The following is a 20,354-nucleotide window of genomic DNA, read 5'->3' on the forward strand; positions in this document are numbered from 1 at the left end:
TACATTAAAACCATGTGGGTCAAATTCACCCACCAAACTAGCCGAAAGAACCCAACCAGACACAGCTCAATAACAGCACTCTGCCACACATTGATTTTGTTTGTAGAGACGAGGTTTCTTGGAATTTAAGGATTCGAGATGAAATTCAATGTATCCAAAAAATTAATTTTAAGTGAATTTTTTAATAAATGTTATTTTTAAGATAAATGTTGTCTCCATCACATCATTCCATATGTAAAAAAAAATTATGCAAATAATTTTAAAAATATAATAAAATTAATGTTTAATTTTATCTTATATTTTATGATTGTAAACAGATAAATACACCTAAAAATTTATAAAATTATTCGACTTTAGAATATATTTTTTGCATCAAGTAAGTTATAAAGAATTTAGACTCTTTTTGTAGTAAAATGAAAATTAAAATATTTATTTTAATTTTCAAAATATAATATTCTTCTTATTCTTGATTTTTTTTGTTATTATTTTATTTATTTTTGATATGTGAAAATGATTGATAACAAGTCTTATTTTTTGTATGTGAAAATTATTTGTTATAATTTTGAACTAATATAACTTTTTATATGAAAAGATATCTTTATTTTGATAATACACCAACAAGCTTTTTTGTTTTTTGTTTTTTTTTTGTGTTTCTTGGTCTAGCCCATCTTGCTACAGTTGTACCCTAAAGAGGTTAGGACCAGGGGAATGGAAATGTATCCGAAACCAAAAGGGGAATTTTTTGCAACTAGATTACTGTGCAAAGGACAGGCAACAAGCAGCACATGTTTGGAAGTGGAGGAGAGAAGCCCTTAGCCTTTATGTTATCTAGTTTATTGGCTATAGTTTTATTTTATATCTCTCTTCTTATCTAGGACTTTCATTTTATATAGAAGAAGAAGCTTTGAAGCCTCAAACTTGTGCAAGTACTTGCATCTGGCTCTGGGGGCTTCAATGGCCAGTTGGGTTTTATCAGAATGTGGCCTGAGGCCCCTCCCTAGAATTGAAGTCTATCCTAAACCCAGAAATGCATTAGCTTTAAATAACAATAATTTTTTCAAGCTTAGAACTTTACCAGGTTCTAAAGCTAGTAACAGTTTTGGTTCTTCATTCAAGGTCTCTACTTGCTCTAGAGATAAAACCCGGGGGGTGCTGAATGTGAGTGCTCCATTGAAGGTGGCCACTACTAGTGAAGATGACAAGGATAAAGAGACAATTATTGGGGTTACTGGGATGGAGGATGATGGTGAGTTTAACCCAGGTGCACCACCTCCTTTTAAGTTGGCTGATATTAGAGCTGCTATACCAAAGCATTGTTGGGTTAAGGATCCATGGAGATCTATAAGCTATGTTGTAAGAGATGTTGTTGTGGTTTTTGGATTGGCGGCTGTTGCTGCTTACTTCAACAATTGGCTCGTTTGGCCTCTTTATTGGATTGCTCAGGGAACAATGTTCTGGGCTGTTTTTGTTCTCGGTCATGACTGGTGAGTCAGTTGCCCTCTAATTTCCAGAACTTAGTTGCAGTTTGGCTCAAAGCAAACTTCTAATTGGTTCCTTTCGTTTTCATTTCCGGTTTTCTCTGGTTTTCATCTGTGTCAGGATTTCTTACTGTTTTGCTTTTATTTTGAAGCTTTTCCATGAGATTTCATATTGCATTTGGACATTCACATCTATGTTTTTAATGTTTGTTTGGTTTTGTTTCTACAGTGGTCATGGTAGTTTCTCAAACAATCCAGCGTTGAACAGTGTGGTGGGTCATCTTCTTCATTCTTCAATCCTTGTTCCATACCATGGATGGTTAGTTCCTGGCAAACTCCCATTTGGACCAAACTGATTTCTTTCCCATGTATCAAATCATCAATTATTCCAAAAAAGAAAAGATTATATTCCCATGTATTTGAAGACATTTTTGCCATATGCAGATCCTGTTGCCAATTTTTGAGTAACAATTTTGATGGTGTATGCAGGAGAATTAGCCATAGAACTCATCATCAGAATCATGGACATGTTGAAAACGATGAATCATGGCATCCGGTAAAGTCTTTTAATTCTTACTCCAGGGGAGTAAATTATTAGTATTTTTTCATTTCAATGATAGCAATTGCTTATATATACACCATTTGCTTTTGCAGTTGTCCGAGAAAATTTACAAGAGTATAGATAATGTAACCAGATTACTGAGGTTCACCTTGCCTTTCCCTATGCTTGCTTATCCTTTCTACCTGGTAAGCCATGCGATGCTTCACAGACTGAATTCTTTCATGAACCTATGATTTTTGCATTTACATTAATTTGTTCTGTAATGTGTCTTTCAATCACAGTGGGGTCGAAGTCCTGGAAAAAAGGGTTCTCATTTCCATCCAGACAGTGATTTGTTTGTCCCAAATGAAAGAAAAGATGTAATTACCTCCACGGTTTGTTGGACAGCAATGGTTGGGCTGCTTGCCTATTTATCTTTTGCAATGGGACCAATCCAATTGCTTAAGCTCTATGGGATTCCTTATTGGGTATGTTCAGTTCCTTTTTCAATCTCAAAGTTGCAGAGTTTCTTCCAGTCTTTCTTTTCTGGTCCTAATTTATTCCCTTAATTCACATATAAACTGCAGATTTTTGTCATGTGGTTGGACTTAGTGACTTACCTACATCACCATGGCCATGAGGAGAAACTTCCATGGTACCGTGGAAAGGTATGAAGAATGTTTCTGCTAGACTTATTGCTTCATAGTCCATTCGAGCTACAGCGTAGCGAATCTATCTAGTTGGAAAATCCTGTTGAAATTTTTATCAAGCACTGTGTTTGTTGAACAGGAATGGAGTTATTTGAGAGGAGGGCTTACAACACTTGATCGTGACTACGGATGGATCAACAACATCCACCATGATATCGGAACCCATGTTATACATCATCTCTTCCCCCAAATCCCACACTACCACTTGATTGAAGCTGTGACTATCATCACTCTTTCCTGCATCAGTTTACTGACACAAAACATTCTAGTTTCCCCTACATTTCTTATCTGCTAAAAGATGATTCGTAAACTTGATTTGCAGACTGAGGCAGCAAGGCCAGTTCTCAGGGAACACTACCGGAAGCCAACGAAATCCGGCCCCATCCCGTTTCATTTATTCGGGATCCTTGTAAGAAGCATGAAACAGGATCACTATGTGAGTGACACTGGCGATGTTGTATACTATCAAACAGACCCTCAACTATATGGAACTAGCAAATCAGACTGAAGTCCTGAAGTATTTCAAGCATTACCAAGGTGAAATCCTACAGATTCTCTCCGACCAAGTATTTAACTCCTGCGTTCCGACCATGATTCCAATATGTAATGCAGCATTTCATAGTCAACCAGCCCCTCGTTTTATTCTCTCTCTCCCAATTGAGAAGAGCCCGTGGTGTTTTTTTTTCAGGCTGTGAGGTTTCATTCAGGCTCTTCTGTGTATGATGTGATAATACAAAAGAAATGCACAAATTCAATTGGGAATCTCTCTATGAGCGACATATATCGTCTGGGCAAAGTAGAGAAGACAATACATGTAAGTCTCTTTCGAGACTATCTATAAAAATTTAAAGTATATATTTGAGGCACTTTAGGTTTATAATATTTACATACCATCACTTAACCATAGAATGATAGCTCATTAACTGGTGGATGAAGCAGAGAAGATGATAGATAAAAATTATAGCCACCCAAGTTGAACCGTATCAGAGTTATGGTCCTACATGACCAGTACAAGTGCAATCAGGTGGTGAGAAATATGTTGCTCTCCATCATTTTAAACAACAAATATAACCACAAAATGCCCATGTGCATGACAACACATACAACCACACAATGACCATGTGCATGTTCAAGGCAGGAGGATGATCATTAACGAAAGGTACAACAAATATGGACAGAAAGTAGAATTTCGATTGTCCACATCCATCACATTTTTATTCATCATTATAAATGCTAGTAAAACCAGTCATACTCTTTGAGGGTGGCTTGTCACAATTGCTTGTCTGTTGAATTGACAAGATGTCTACAATTACTTACAATTTCACCTTGTAGTTCAAGGTACATAATCGATAAATTATGCAGTGAATGTACATTAATGTAACTAATCCACATCTCGACTGTTCAATTGCTATCGATGGATGGATAATCTCTCCCCTTCCACAGATCAATCAATATGGTATAGCACGTACTGCACTCATGAAAGAAAAAATTCGTGATTGATCTTTCTGAATACCATCTGAGGTGCAAATACCACTGCTTACATCAACTCCATGAGGTCTGAGAGTATTAATGGCCTCACAAACATTATCAGGGTTGATCCCCCCAGCTAAAAGCCAGCCATGTTTGCTTTTGATTGGGGGTAACTTAAACTGAGTCCAATTAAATCCTTTGCCACTGCAAGTATATGTCAGAATGTTGAATTTTATAACGGTTAATGTTAACATGAGAAGCAATAAATATAAATTTTAATAAAAAAATAAAAAGGAAAACAGATGAGCTACATGCTGAATTTAATGACAACAGTACAGCAGCCAGACTAAATTAAACCTTATTTTGTTCCTTAAGATCATTGCTAATAGTTGAACTGAATGCACCGGCTGGTCATACGTCAAGAAGTAAAATATAAGCAAACAAAGAAAAGTCAGGGCCCGGAATAGGTTGTGTGGCAGGAAAACAGATAGTATTTGATTTGGTTTTTCCATATTGGAGAGAATACAAAGTTTTTCCATATTGTACATGTGAATGCCAAATCAAGTTTTGGGCCAAAGCTTGGAAAAAATCAGTCTGGCAAAAGCATTTAACAACTCTACAAGGTGGTGCCTTCTTTCTTGCTATGCAGTAAGCTTATAAAACAAAGCCTAAGGAAAGAGGAACTTGAGTAATTACATATGTTATTCAATTCACAAAATCAATAGATTTAATGCTTAAGATTAAATTAGCACGACATAAAAGTGCACAAGCATTCAAATGCCACACTAATTAAACTAAATGAATAATAAGTTATTCACCTGCCACCCGCAGCACTATCCACAAGAATCCAGTCCACTAAAGAACAGTCTTCATCAGAAATTTGGTTTTGAAGGTCTCCATCTTGATTTGCATGAAGAACATATATAATTTTGTTTTCTTGCACTAACTTTGGAAAAGCTGCCCGAGACACATCTCCATGAAGCTACATAAGATTGAAACAACAAGATTAAGCAATTTATTATGGTACAAGGAAGGTAATCAATACTGAACAAATATAAATACCTGCACAAATTCAAGGTCCGCTGCATCCGAAGCTCTTAGAATTGTGTCTACATCATCATCCACAAAGACTCCAACAGGCTTTGCCCCAAATTCCCTTGCAACTTTTGATATTTCCTTTGCGACTGAAAGTGAAACTGAACGTTTTGACTTGGGCCAAAGAATCATCCCAATAAGTTTGGCACCAGCTTCCACTGCCATTGTAGCATCTCTGGCTGATGTAATACCACACATTTTGACCAAAGCGTGATTCTTTTCATGCTCCCCATCAGTAGAGAAGACTTGGTTCAATTGCACAATGTTGCACCTAATTTTATTCTTTGGGAATGACCTAATTCTTACGAACGGCAATGTTCCTCCCCTTGACCCTGCTAAAATACAAACACCCTTGAGGAAAAAAGACACTAAGCATTCAAAGAATCATCCGAAATTAGAAGTTACCATCAATTTGCATTCTATGCAAGTTCAAAACTTTAGGCCGAAATTGACTTCCAGTAGTTAAACCTGTGTCAACAGTGAACATAACTGTCAAAATGTAGTCAAAAACATTTCATTCCAACAGAAATGAATAATAAAAGAGACAAAAGGATCACAATTTCAGTTGGTGTTTAACTAAAAATCAAGCTAAGATACAACACAAAGTACATTGCATTGCAATCAATGATACCAAAAAGAAACTTACGGAATACATTGGAAAATAAAATTTGCAAAACTGAAATTGTTTTACAATCCCTCAGGACCACTTAAACATTCATACTCATGCAAAAATTAACCACTTTCTAATCCAAATACACCAACTTATAACTCTTATGGCAGAATCAAAACACACTAGTCATTGCAACACAGAGTGCCAAACCTACCATAAAAGAATAAAAAGGAGAACTTTATATCAAAAGTGAAAAGATTTATTAAAATCCATCAAACCCAGAAGAGATTTTCTCTGGGGAATATTGACATATCTGTTTTCTGCATTAACCTTAATACAGAGAAACAAGGTGCAATACGAGAACCTGAAAGCATCTTCTTTTCCCTGCTGTTTTCTCTTCTTTGTCTGAAACTGCTTTCTGGGTAGGTGAGAGAGACAAGCAAGACTGTAAAAGACGATTTAAAAGGAAACAAATATCAGAGAAAATCGGAGAAAATCAGAGTTGCCGTTCTGTTCCTGTTGGTAGAAAACTCGAGTTTAACAGGAAGAACGAAAGATGTTAAAATGGGCTAAGTGGGCCTAGAGCTGACCCATGAAAGCCCATCTGTTTGGCCCAAGTAAGCCTGATTCAGACCCATCAAAAGCCCACATTCAAAGGATCTAATAAGAAAAAACTTTGGGTTAAATGGGCTAATGGGACCGAACAAGCTTATAAATGTTATTTCTTATTTTTGTTGTTTATCTTTTCTTTTCGAGATATCCCGAAATGAACTCCTTTTTCTTTTTCCCCACATATAATATTCTTATTTTTTTTTCTATATTATAAATTTATTTTTCATAATTCTTTTATTTTTTCATTTTAAAAAGCATCAAATATCTATATTATAAAAAAATTGTAAATTTCAATATAAAATACGTTAAAATCAAAACTTTTATCTTAAATTTCCGAAATAATAAAAGAAAGATTAACGGGGTATGAACAAATCTTTACAAAAAGAATAAGTTATCAAGTTTTATTCCCTCAAAAAGATAATATTACAAAGTGGGTATGAACAAGTATAACCACCAATAATCAAAAGCATCATTGCCTTAATTCCCCTTCCTTTTTGCTTTGCAACGTGGAAGTGGGAATCTCACCTCCCCAAACCCACCACAATAGCAGATATTTGCAGACAAGAAAGAGGAAAGAAAATGCAGGGACACTTCCCCTCCCCTTCGTGCTTGTACTAAACAAAGAAAACTTGAGCAAATGAGAGGAACTTGTTCCATATCCAACGTATTGTAAACGATTGGTTGAGAATTCAGCTCATGGGCGGCTCTCCATTGACTCCAAAACAAGCCAAAAGAAGAACAAGGGTGGGACCCCTCCAACAGGCATCTGTTTTGTTCTTTTTTTAATATTGGGAGGCTGAATTTAATCTTATCCCTGGCAAAACAGAAAAGGGTTTGGGCCTCCCTTGGGGATAAAGAAGGGGCAACTTGGTTGATATGGGCATTGGGACAATGGCATGGTCAGCTTGAACTTGATAACTAGCATTTTAGTAGTTTGATGAATTCAACAAAGAGATTATTTTAAATACCCTTTTGTCCTATTTGATTTATCTCACTTTCTCATCTCTAAGTACCCTTTTATCTATGATTTGTATTTGAATAAATTCTTAACCTTAAATGAATAATTAATCTCTGTAAAATTTAATATTAATTAATATTTTTTTATTTATCACGTGACATGACGTAATTGATATAATGGAATGACGATGATTTATTTTTTGTAAAGTTAAGAATTTGATTGGGTACTAAAACGATGAAAAGTGATGAACCTAAAATTATAAACCAATGGAAATGAAACAAATGAATAACACAATGAAACTTTGAATTGGATTTAGCATTGTTCTTGAAAAAGATACTGGTAATAACCATGTTAGTGGATAGTTTCAAGTATCAACACTACCCACTAGGACTTGAAATAATTGGCCAAATGTTCTAGTTGTATTACTCTTAAAAGTATGGATGATCAGATACTAATCCCCTTGCTTGATGTAGTCTAGTAATGGTGTTGGAGTGGATTTGGTTTCCATGAACCAACAATGGAAGGTTTGAGCTCTGGTTCGGCTTTAAAAGGAAATTCGAAACAAGCTGCCATGTTCAATCTTTGAGAGCTTGCAAAGATTGTTTCCTAAAAGGGAAACACATAATCACATGCTGGAGATTTAACAGAAGAAAAATTTAAGTATCAATACACAATAAATGTATCACATCAAAGACAAATTACAACGAGTCATTGAATGCAGTACATGTTGGAAGATCAGAGAAAATAGGAAACTTGATACTTTTCTCTGTCATTGATCCCCACAGCTTCTCTTTACTAGAAACATAGAAAACAATCCCAGAAGGGAAAAGAAAAAGAATTAAGAATATGAAATAAATCAATAAATCTCTCTTTGTTGCTTGGACCTTCTTTTCTCCTAATTCTAACATGAGCAGTGACTTAAAATCTTCCTGCCCAAATACGTTTTGCTTCTTTCTTGATTGGTCTGAAGATATATTACCTTTCACCTTCTACCACCAACTACAGCTCTATCAGCTACTATTAAGAATCGAAGAATATCCAATAAGTTAGAATAAAGCCATGAGCAAACGGATCTTTTCTTATGCCACCATCTGCTCCTGTTCTATGTACATTTGCTCCACCCATGGTGGAAGCGTTTCTCGAACACCTTTACCAAGACCACTGTATCGCTGCTGCTGCTGCTGCAACCCACCTCCCACAGGAGTAACATCTTTCACAAGGGTATTAACCCAAGAAACATCTGGCTCATCAAAGTTGGACGGCATCATGTCTATTGATGCTGTTGTAGCAGGGTTGTTGTTCCGGAACCCAAAGGAAGCAGACTTCCTAAGCTTGTTCAGCTCATCTCCTTGAATGCCCCAATCCAATTTCCCATCAGGGGAGCTCCAATCAGAAATATTTGAAAACATCATAGTTGCGGAATTAGCAGGTGCAGTAAGTCCAGCACGAGTGGTCAATGCTCCACGGTCTACAAAACTCTGGCTCCGTTTTGCAAACGCAGAAGACCTCGAATTCATTACTGCCGCTGCCACCGCAGCAGATGAGTCAAACCCAAAGGCTGAGGGCTTCCTCACTGGAGAGGATGAAACGTTTGTTGGGTAGCTTGCACGGAGTTGGTGCAAGTTTTGGCGAATTTGAAGCCCGGTTGGAGATTGCAACTGGGATGGTGTAGCAGAATTTACTGACAGTCCCTTCAATGGAGACAGCAGGGAAGGATCAAGGGATCCAAAAGCATCATCAAGGTTAGTAGGCTTCAAATCCCCAAGCCGACTGTATTCCTTACTCCAGCATGATGGGGAGGAGAGGCTAGATATCTCATCCATCAACTGTTGCTGCTGCAATTGGCTAGCATGGTTTTCTAGCCCAAGTAATTCCATTTCCAAATCCAAATCTCTGGCACTGAAAGCAGTCTTCAAGCGGCTACCTGGTAGCTGCAACACAGGTGGGGTGAGGTTGATTTTGTTCTGCCACAAGCCTCCAGCCTTTGGAGAGGAGGAGGCAGCCAAAGGAGACATGGGCGGTGTCGAAGTGGAAGGCAATGGCAAGGATGATGAACCAAGTGCTAGAGGGCTCAAAGTTGCCATGTCCACGGCATTGACCGCGGCAGACCTTGGTGATGGCATGGCTGAACCTGTGGAAGCATACACAGGGCGCAATTCTTCAGGTTTGTGAGCAAAGAAACAGACTTTGCGCGTGCAGCCGATTTCATCTTTGCACAGCCTAGTCCGGTACTGGGCAGGATGAAGCCAGGATTCAAACACACCATGGGCATACTCACAAGCATCAACCTTAGGGCATGCCCCCTTTCGGAACTCTGGGCAGGGCACACAGCTATAAGGGTACTTCCTTGGGTCTCTCCTCCTTGCATTCTCACCAGGATGAACAAAAGGGCACTCAGTCCAATCATGGGAGTATGCCCTAGAGCAAGGCTTCACCTTAAAGGTATACATCCTGAACTCATCAGTTCCATATACCCCGTTGTTTATATCAGGCAGTGATACATCAACAGGATATTCTTTCTTCTCAGGCCCTTCTTTCAACAACTGAGGCAGAACTGTCTGTTCAGACACTTCTTCTTCCGGGTTAAGAACATGATCACTAACACCAACGATATCATCACCTTTCAGTAACAACTCAATCACCTTCCTTCTGGAAGTACTCAAAGACTTCAAAGCTGGCACAATCAGATCAACAGGTTTGTTCCCATTAGCATCGACACAATTAGCATCAGCAGATGCATCAAGCAAGAGCTTGACAATCTTTGCGGAAGAATTTGCACCACCAGCAACAGCACAATGAAGGGCAGTGACCCCATCAGTACCACAAGCTCTATTCACATCAATCTTGCCACTCCCGATGATGTATTTCAAAACGTCAACGCTACCAAACATGGCAGCGATTGTCAGGGGTGTCCTCTCCTCAAACCCCATCTTTCTTGACCCTATTCTTCTACCATACCAGAAGCTTGCCTCGCCAAGATCCAAACCTTTCTCTTCTACTTCACTTTTGAAGGCTACTAGATCATCAGAGGCAGCCAATTCAAGCAAAACAGAACATTTACACAAAGCAGCACCAGCTTTAGGCTCATGCAATTCACCTTCCATGATGATACTTGAGGGAACAAGTTCACTCTTTGAACCACTGCACATCCCCCAACAAGCCCTGCATAATCAACACAGCAACAAGAATTCAGTTTTCTCACTCCATATAAAAAATTCAATTAAGAACAAAACATTCAAAGGAAAAAGAAACAAAGATTCATTTCCTAGGAGCTGATAGCAAAACAACCCAACTCCAAAACTGAAAATCTAAACAAAAACTAATTACCCTAAAAACCAAATTTAGAAATTTCTGTTACATACACCTCAATTCCAAAAAAGTGCATAAATTTAAATATAACATACAGAAACAGAAGCTATGTTCTAAACCAAAGACTCGGTCTTTATTAAGACTTCTTCCTCTCAAAATTTCTAAGCAGGAAGTAAAACCCAAAGACCCAAAATTTCACAACTTTTGACCCAAAAACCAGACACCCAACAAAAAGAAAAAGAAAATAAAAAATGAAAACTAGAGCAAGCAAACACCAAGTTCAAGTCTTTTTACCTATAAGCAGTCTCTGATGAAGAAAACAAAGAGAAAGGAAGATAAATTGGTGTTCTTTGAAACCTGGGGAGGAGAGTTTGGGTATGGAGAGAAATTGTTTGAGGTGAAAGGAGAGCAAGTTGATGGCCTTTTAAGTATGGGCGTTCCGGTTTTGGAGAGGAAGAAGGGAGGAAAGTGTGACTTTTCTTCCCCTCTCTTTCTGTTATGGTCAAAGTCAAAACTTCAAAGGCAAGGCTTTAACTCCTCTCTGATCAGAGAAAGAGAGAGGAGGGAGAGAGGGTCCCATTCTTGGTTCTTGCTTACTAACAAGTAAGAACAAATGAAACTGAAATTTGTAATGAAATGCAAATGCAAATGAAAGCCATATCATCAAGTTCGAAACTCCAAACTGGTCGGCCATCACGTGTGCGTCAGAGGCTTTGGCTTTTAGCTCACGCGCTTTAAACTATCTCTCCCATCTCTCTCTCTCTCTCTCTCTTCTTTTCTTTTTTTTTCTTACTGTCGTATTGTTGTCTTGTCATGNTCTTTTTTTTTTTTTCTACTGTCGTATTGTTGCTTGTCATGCTCTTTGACACACAAAATATATAGATATAAAGAAAACAAATTAGTAATATTATACACCATTTGATTTTAATCATTATATATTTTTTTAATTTTCGAATTTTAAAGAATCTACTTAACTTGAATAATGAAATTTCATCCTAAGATTGTAAAGACAAAATCTTACGATATAATCAAGAAATCAAGGCTCATTGGATTTTAATAATAAAAAAAATTAATTTTTTAAAATAACGATAAGTTTCACTTTCTTGATAATCTTTTAAAACAATAAGAGAAAGAACGACAAATTAAAATCCAATTTTATCATAAAACATTGAATAAGGAATTTTGATCGTAAGATTATAAAGATTATTTTTTTTTAATAAAAAATTATAATTATATAATTCGATGTAAAAAAAATTAACTCTACGTATGTAGCTTAGATAAGAAAAATTTTTAAATTTCGGGTATATAAGATTTATAAGCATTAGTTTATTATATTAATAAAAAAATCAAAGACTTTTCTAGTTTTAAGGATAAAAGAATTTTTGATTATTTTTCATAAAATATTAATAAGTAAGCTTCGTATCCCTTTGATAAAAGCAAAAAGCAAATAATTTAGACAATTTTCTTGCTTTTCTAAACCCGAATAATGATGATATATAAAAACAAATTAACAAACAATATAGTCAAGCTTCACCCTCCTTTCATATTCTTCTAGAATAAATTGACAAAGGAACCCATTGAAACCATTAAATTAGCTCACTTTAATACATAGAAAATAAAATCATAAAGCTAAAAAGGACAATAAAAATGTCAAAATAATAATAATAGCAATAATTCAAAGAGAAGTGACAAGCACTCGCCGGGGGGTGCGAGTAGGTCAGAAATGGAATATATCCGCACAAGTGGGTTGGGGTGGTGGACCAAAGGCTAGAACGAGTGAGAGAGAGACTCCAAGCTGTAACCAAGTCAGTGTGAGCCACCCTTTTACGCGTTTCCCTTCCATTTAGGTGGGTGACAGGATATGCCCCTGACTCAGCCTTCCACTTCCACTGTTTGGACACACTCACCTTTTTTCTTCTCTCTCACCATTAACCATTATTTATTTATTTTTTAAATTATTATCTAATCAAATATCATAGTCTTGTTAATAACTATTATCATAGAGTTTAAATCAAATTCGTTGTGATATCACTTTATTATGAGGTCATTGTTCAATTTAAATAAGATTTATTTTAATATTATTTTATCTTAAAATTATTTTTTAATTTTTTTTAAATAAATTAACTTGATAAGACACGATCTCATATTTACTAATAAAGTGTATAATTTTCAACACTTATATAAGTTTTTTGAGATCTTTTAATTGTTTCACGTGAAATTAAAATATTTTATTTATTTATTTTTAAACACTTAATATAACATTATTTAAATATTTTATATTGACAATATATCAAATATAAATTAATATTTATTAATATTACTTTAACTTATAAGCATCCAGTTATCGTATTTTTTTTATTACAATTGGGTTGTTAATTTAATAATTTATTGATGTTTGATTTTTCTTCTATGGCACAACTAAAATGCTGACTCTTTGGCCAAAGGGCTTTGACTTTAAAATAAATTTTCTTTCATGTGACTACACAGGTTTTCAGGTTTTCTTGGATCATGTTACTGTTTAGATTCCAAAGCATGAGCTTGCAAAAATTTTTATTATTATTATTATTATCATATGGTAGATATGATGATTGAGATCAAATATTTTTGGGGGCAGCCATGGGAGATTGATTGTTTGACTCTAATTCCTAATGTTTTCCATTGATAATACTGAAAAACTATATATTTTTAGATATATCGACGTTTCGAAAATAAAATCGAAAATCATAAATTACAATATTTTCAAAAGAAAATAATAACTTCTAAATCAAAAATGAGTCGTTACGAGATTATAACGAGTAATTTTGAATTATCGATTAAAAAGATATTGAATTATGTGTCAAAAGATTGAGATTCATGATGAACCTTAAATTAGGTTTACATGGTTTATAGAGACTTCCTTTTAGAAAGAATGAAAAGAATAAGACGACAGATGATAGCAGTCAAGCATGAATTAGGGGGTGTTTGGTATCCTAATCCAATTTTAAAACAATTAGTTGTCATTGAAAGACAGGTCATGGAGCAGTCTAAGCTGTACCTAAAGCAAAACAAGATTTGATTATAGCCGTCTAGAATGATTTCTTAGGTTGCCTTCCCTATCTTTTTCTGTTATCTCAAATTAAATACTGTACTACATGTACCCAACATTCTTTAATTGCATAGAATCATTGGATTATCATAAGAATTTGTTTGCTCAATTAAATTTCATGTCTTCGAAAGAGAAATTAGATGCTTTGTTATTAGAGTTTGAAATGTTTCAATTCGAATGTTTGTATCGATTTATATATGATTGATACATGTGAATATTTAAAATGTTCGATCCGAACGTCTATATCGGATTATATATTTTAAAACAAACGAATATATATTAAAAATGGGTTAATAGTTTTGCACAAAATCAAAGGTCTAGTCAATATATAGAATTTAATTACGTGGGACAGCTTGGAAAATAAGGCTTGGAAAAATTGGTTCAATTCTTTTAAGGGTACAACTCATCATTGAGTCTTTTTGTCTAATAAATTTAGTTTTGATTTTTTTTCAATGTGATGGCATTACATGTGAAATGATTAATTTCTCCTTTTTCATATAGAAAATTCCCAAATCCAAAAGGGAACCCTTTTTGTAGAAAAAAATAGAGAAAAATTCACTAGAATTCTTAAGCATATTTCCAGGCTGAGATTGGGCCTAGCCTGGACTAAGATCTTTGGGCTGATCCTGACCTTCAACTTCTGGTAAACCCACCCTGAGCCTGATTTGGTTCAGTCCATTTCGTGTTCGGGCCTCCAACCCATTGTCACTCTTGCAATACTAGGAGAAAAATAATCAATCACATCATATATTTACTCTTGAAAACAAAGGTGTAGGGATGGCTTTTAACCACATATCTGACCAGATTATATAAAGTATGAATACTCTATATTCAGATTTGATATGAGTTCGGATAGTAAGTTTACAAAGATTACATTATTAAGACATTTTTATTTTATTTTGAATTTGATCTATCAACTTAAACTTTTAGGTATATCGATTAATCATCATATTATCATGAATCAAGCTGTATTGCTGCACTTTCAACTTGTCACTTGTTAATAATTTATATTTTCTGTTCATGTGTTTCGGTTATTCAGGATCAATCAAATATGAGGTTGTCTTAGGTTTCAATTCATTGTCAATTGAAGTTGGATCATCTAGTTCGATAACTAAAAGGTACCCTCTTCAATCTCTCTTAGATAAAAATGTTACCGACTTACACTATTTCGATATATTTGATTTATGATTTTACAAGAAAAGATATTTGAACTCAACTTTATATATATATATATATTTATCATTGAATCAAATCTGTATAAGTGTACAGGCTGAGCTCACTAGGTCTAAATCCATCATCTATTTTACCCAAATACTCTTTTTTTGTATATCATAATTGCAAAGTGGCAGGCAAAGCACGAGAGCTTGTCCATCTTATCCTAATATTTAGACTAAAATTGCCTATCATTTGATTTGATTTAGTCTTTTCATCAAACAAAATTGTCCAATAATTGTAAACAGTTTTAACACGTGCAATAAGACGTATCCAACTGGATTTCGTCTTGGTTAAATTTCCACTTGAAGAAAATTTTTGTGTCTGTCGTCCAGCAGGAACAAATTTCATTCTCAAGCTAATGTATTTGTCAAACGTTGTCGACAACGATAACTATAATGAAAACCAAAGAGCAACTTGTCTGTATTTGTTAGGTTAAGTTCATCAAGTTGTCATCTACACTCACAAAAAATGAAAAGAAAATAATAATAATAATAAACAAAAACCCCACACACATTTGTCATTGTCACAAGAGAAAATGATATCATACACATTTTGTACCAAATCGTACGTGTGACATTTGAATCATATAAATAAATAATTAATCTCATTATAATGTGTATTATTAAAAAAAAATTAATATATATATCATGTACGAAAAAATGCGTGTGTTTTGAATATCGTGAGATATTATTTAAATTATACATATTAAACGAGTAAGAGTCAAATTTTGTATTATTATATATAGATTTTTATGATGCTGCATGCATTTGACTTCGACATGACTTAAAATAATAAATTAAACTTAAGAAATTAGAGATATCAATTGCGTTTACCGACATTTTTGAATATAAGATATGTAAGTTAAGAACAATAACATTGTTAGTCTTGAACTTATCATCTATTCATGAGATGAAGATGAAGTCCTTGAATTCATCATGAATTCCCATGATTGTGTTTCCAATAATTTAATTGTTCACGAGGTAAGATTAGTCCCCATTTGTCAATCACAAGTCAATATTTCTAGAAGTTTTACTCGTGGAAAACCCATATTGGCAACTTAATTTTTATGTTCTTTCCAGGATAAAACTAGCTATGGCTATATTGCTTGTAAATTTTAGAAGGGAAAAGAAGAATGATGTAGCTATGAAATCATGGATGAGCTAGTTGAAGTTACACTTTCAGAATAGAGCCATGACCCCATGACTAGATTGATTGGCTTGAACAATTTCAAGTTGGCATCTTTGAAGATCTCTATGGAGGAGAATCTTAAACTAACCAAAGTTATATCTAATCAAAATTTAATTATATCAAACAAACGATTAGATCCTTTAATTAGAGTATTATTATCACTTTATATATGTCAAGTTCAATGATATGATATGATAATTTGATAATGTTTAAGGAAAAAGGAAAATGTATTATTATTAACCCATGCATTCTTTAACTAAAATCAACTATTTTTCTTTTCTTTTTTATCATTTTCATAGATATAATAAAGCAAGGGTTAGACATATTACAATTAAAATTAATGTGGGTGTGTAATAGCATTAAATTTGAACTCAAATAGTTTTTTTTAATATAAAAATCTACTTAATTTTAAAATATATGTGTTGTAACGTGTAAATCTAAGAATCCGACCATTTCAACTTGCTTGGCGACTATATGTATAACGAAAATGTAAACCCTTTCATCTTATCTTATAAATTAACTTACGAAATTTTCAAATTTGAGTTTCAAAATCGAATTATTAGTATATTTTTTTTAGAACACCTTTATTCTTTCTTTACTAATTCCACTTGAACTATGTGTAGAGACAGCATCCTTTGTCAATGCTATTTGATTAGATGGGATATTAAAAAATTTTCTTTTGCACGTTGCGTGGCTTTGAGTGGCTGAGGCAGGCGAAACAAATTAAGTGCAATGCATTTGGCCTCTCTGCTTCTGAGAATAATCTTTTAAGTAACCTGCAAAGCTGACTTCACGTGCCAAAATTATTTCAATTATATACCCTGCATGACAATTGACAATGATATATAACTACTAATATCCAATTCCTAGCTAGTTAATTAATGTGGTTGGTTGGTGCATTATATATATATGTATGTATGTATGTATATATATGTATTGATATCAAAATATATTTCATTCATGATGAAATTTGGAGACAGTCACACTTGATATTGAGTAATTATTTGTTTAATTAACCAAAACATATAAAACGTTTAAGCTTTTATATATGTTGGGGTAGATGTGTGATATAGACTACACGGGAGGAGTGGTTTCGTAAATGATAAATCTGTCCATTTTAGTATTTAAATATAAAATCTTTAAATTAATATCTTAAATTCTAAAAGTTAAGGCGTCTCTCCCGGAAAAAAACCCGAACTTTTTCCTTTTTGGATAATTGAAAGCAGAGCTTTTATATATCATTGGATCACAGCCTCATTGACTATAGCACAGAATTAAAGATTTTATGATGTGGTGATGAATTACCACTGCTGTTTCGTTAGATATGGAGGGTGGTGGCTTGAATTTAATTGGAAAGTGTTGTCAACTTTCACATGTGGTGTGTGGTTTGATGAGTAAAGCTTTGAACAAGGCATAGGTTCATCGAATCCTTCAGGGTTTTTTTGACATTAGAAAGCTAACCACACTCCCACCCTTGAATGAGCCCAAGCTGTTCTCTTTGCATGCAAAGGTAAGCTTTGAAACAATGCATGTTAGATGTGATGAGAAAGTTCTGTCTTGAGTGGGAAACAAAAATAAGCACAACTGTTTTATTCAACAAGAAGTGCTTTGTCAATTGTTTGTTATGTAATTATACATATGATTTGCTCTTCTAATTTGTTTTAAATTTATTAATTATATTAATTTTTTGATCAATAAAAAGATCTGTCTGCACCCAAACAGATGATCATCTTCTACGATTCGTACACGTGTGAGAACAAGAAGTGGATGAGCTAAACCATGGTCCCACCATCAGCTTCTCCATATGTACTCTTTCATAAATCATAATTAAGCAAGAATGCAAGATGGTGAGGTAGCTAGTGATCTCTTTCAAAGGTTAAATATAAATTAGGATAAGGAAAGGAGATCCTTTCTGATTATAGAAACATGCTATATATAGAAAATACCATGATGCTTTTGGCTTTGCCATATCTTATTGAAGAAAGTGTTTAAGAGGGTGAAAAGCCAGTTGTTTGAGAATATCCCCCATGTCTACTATTAGACTAGCAAATTTCTATAAGATTATGAAGCTTGTACTCTTGCAATTGAACTGGAAAAGACCCTTTCTTTCTCTTTTCTAGGTATGGAGACAATAGAAATTAATTAACCAAAGCAAGATGTCATGATCTTTGCAGCTTTAAACAGCAAACAAGTTGAAAATATGAGGTTCTTTTTTTTAAAAAAAATTAATAGCATTTTAAGATTATAAGAAATAGATTAGTTCGATATCTTATTTTCTCCTTTTCACAAGTGATTGTATAGAAGTTATATGTGCTACGTTAATTACAAAATAAAAAATAATCCTCTCATTTTGATCTCTTTTACATCATTAAAATCTGATCGTATCTTCATTATAATATATATATATAGTATATATATATATATATATATATATATATATATAGTAGTAGACTCAATTATGAAAAAAGATTAAGTTCAAATAGAAAAGAGGATAGTGCCATTGCTAATTAAAGATTTGAACATATGATATGTCTACGTAAATCTTCACTCCTCTCATCTCAATCACTTGAGTTATGTCAAAACCGACAAGATATTTTTTTTCTAAATATGTTTCTATAACCTTTTCTTTTTTAAGGCAAAATTTAAGACTCGGGTCTTTTCTACACCAAAAAAAAAAAAATTAAAGAATCAACCATAAACCAATTAAATTAAGACAATGCTATTCACATGAATGAAAACCTTGGAATATTTGTCTAAATTTCTAAAGATTCCCATCCTTTTGTGGCCACTTTGGGGCTTGTTTTCTTCTGTGTGAGCCTAGGGAGTATCCAATGCTTCGTATAAAGAAATTGCATAGAAATAAGCTGGGAATTAATTCAAACTTATACAGTATTAAATAACCTAACTACTACCTTGTTTTGGATCACTTTTAAGCTAAGGAATATTTTTTTTTGCATTAAATTAAACGTATAGGTAGTTATCTTTTGTTAATTAATAATTAATAATATGATAAATAATCGATTACGCACATTTTCAATTAATAAATTAATTAAAATTTGGTGATGTGGAGCTCTCTCCTTCAATGAAAGTGAGGGGGGAACAATTATTTGATCAATTGCAAACTCTCTTCAATAGCCTGCATTCACCAGTCAATCTTTATCTTTCTGAAAGAAATATATGTATTATTTATCTATCTATTTATTGTCTGTTTATGTCTTAACTTAAATGGTTTAAATTGAAGTCGGAATCCGATCAGGTGATCCTATGCTAAGTACAGGATTCTGAGTCCAACTAAAAATGTTCAAAAAGGAAATCAAAAACGTTTCCCCACAGCATCTTTCGTTGCATTCACCTTTTTCTTTCGGGGTCCCCTGTTTAGCCAGCTAGCAACAGCATGTGCCTCAAGTTGCAGACGATTTTGAGTGACTTTTGTGAAACATGAGGTCTCTCTTGCTCTCTCTCTCTCTCATGGAAGCCTTGATAGCCAGGCTTCCAGATGCAGTGATTTTCACATATTATTTATAGGGATCGTACAACTCGTTTCTTTCATATGTGAGGCCAAGTTATCAGCCGCAATATCAATAATTGGAGGGATTCAACCTTCCATAACAAAAACCATGATGCATATCAGCACTATCTACAAAAGTTCAAAGTAATTGTGATTAGTGAGTGGGATAACTCTGGTCAAATTTGTCGTTATATAGCATGAGTTATAATGTTAAATTATGTTATTGTATTTCAACTTCAATAAATAATAAACTTGACGAAAATTTGTGGATTGCATTGAGAAAATATCTCGTGAAGTATTCAGATTCTATTATTCGATCAATTTTACAAGACAGGAACCCGGATTTGAAAGATTAATTAGAGCATTAATGATGTGATTAATCAGCTATTACTAGCCTTTAGGGTCTTTAGCCACATTTTTTGCTGAATAATTTAGATAGGGATATGATGAAAAGGGAAAAACAAATGTGCATGTGGGGGCAGATTCAAGTTGATCACGGCGCCGAAATGGGAGCACAGTCGTTCTCATGGGGTCATGGCTCTTGAGAATTTGTATAATCAGNTTTATAAAAAAAA

The 20,354-nt window shown here is 34.2% G+C and overlaps 3 protein-coding genes across 6 annotated transcripts; 1 reads left to right on the plus strand and 2 right to left on the minus strand.

Moving 5' to 3' along the window:
- Positions 714-3,508, plus strand: LOC18585841 (omega-3 fatty acid desaturase, chloroplastic). Of its 3 annotated transcripts, XM_007008884.2 has the most exons (9): positions 719-1,484; positions 1,708-1,797; positions 1,968-2,034; positions 2,133-2,225; positions 2,322-2,507; positions 2,607-2,687; positions 2,809-2,946; positions 3,052-3,266; positions 3,418-3,508. In XM_007008884.2, exons 1-8 carry the CDS (start codon positions 955-957, stop codon positions 3,235-3,237), a joined length of 1,371 nt encoding a protein of 456 aa, XP_007008946.2. In that variant the 5' UTR covers positions 719-954; the 3' UTR covers positions 3,238-3,266; positions 3,418-3,508. The 3 variants fall into 3 exon arrangements, with proteins under 3 accessions (XP_017984872.1, XP_007008946.2, XP_007008947.2); XM_018129383.1 differs by having other exon boundaries at positions 714-1,484; positions 2,809-2,895; positions 3,052-3,504; XM_007008885.2 differs by having other exon boundaries at positions 3,052-3,504.
- LOC18585842 (N-(5'-phosphoribosyl)anthranilate isomerase 1, chloroplastic) lies at positions 3,885-6,450 on the minus strand. Of its 2 annotated transcripts, none has more exons than XM_007008888.2 (5): positions 6,269-6,450; positions 5,700-5,762; positions 5,262-5,626; positions 5,018-5,181; positions 3,885-4,403 (listed from the first exon to the last, which is right to left on the minus strand). In XM_007008888.2, exons 1-5 carry the CDS (start codon positions 6,276-6,278, stop codon positions 4,178-4,180), a joined length of 828 nt encoding a protein of 275 aa, XP_007008950.2. In that variant the 5' UTR covers positions 6,279-6,450; the 3' UTR covers positions 3,885-4,177. The 2 variants fall into 2 exon arrangements, with proteins under 2 accessions (XP_007008950.2, XP_007008949.2); XM_007008887.2 differs by having other exon boundaries at positions 5,262-5,629; positions 6,269-6,449.
- Positions 8,121-11,293, minus strand: LOC18585843 (zinc finger CCCH domain-containing protein 29). The gene is made up of 2 exons (XM_018129311.1): positions 11,078-11,293; positions 8,121-10,636 (listed from the first exon to the last, which is right to left on the minus strand). The coding sequence occupies exon 2, from the start codon at positions 10,621-10,623 to the stop codon at positions 8,554-8,556; it is 2,070 nt and encodes a 689-aa protein (XP_017984800.1). The 5' UTR covers positions 10,624-10,636; positions 11,078-11,293; the 3' UTR covers positions 8,121-8,553.

Source organism: Theobroma cacao, chromosome 10, assembly GCF_000208745.1.
Source record: "Theobroma cacao cultivar B97-61/B2 chromosome 10, Criollo_cocoa_genome_V2, whole genome shotgun sequence".
Lineage (NCBI taxonomy): Eukaryota > Viridiplantae > Streptophyta > Magnoliopsida > Malvales > Malvaceae > Theobroma > Theobroma cacao.

Excerpts from the sequence above, each read along its gene's own strand:
- LOC18585841 (XM_007008884.2), top strand. The coding sequence starts at position 955 with ATGGCCAGTTGGGTTTTATCAGAATGTGGCCTGAGGCCCCTCCCTAGA. Across the intron at positions 1,485-1,707 it reads TTTGTTCTCGGTCATGACTG|TGGTCATGGTAGTTTCTCAA; the intron begins GTGAGTCAGTTG and ends TTGTTTCTACAG. Across the intron at positions 1,798-1,967 it reads CTTGTTCCATACCATGGATG|GAGAATTAGCCATAGAACTC; the intron begins GTTAGTTCCTGG and ends TGGTGTATGCAG.
- LOC18585842 (XM_007008887.2), bottom strand. Across the intron at positions 5,630-5,699 it reads GCATAGAATGCAAATTGATG|CAGGGTCAAGGGGAGGAACA; the intron begins GTAACTTCTAAT and ends TTTGTATTTTAG. Across the intron at positions 4,404-5,017 it reads GATAGTGCTGCGGGTGGCAG|TGGCAAAGGATTTAATTGGA; the intron begins GTGAATAACTTA and ends ATATACTTGCAG.
- LOC18585843 (XM_018129311.1), bottom strand. The coding sequence starts at position 10,623 with ATGTGCAGTGGTTCAAAGAGTGAACTTGTTCCCTCAAGTATCATCATG.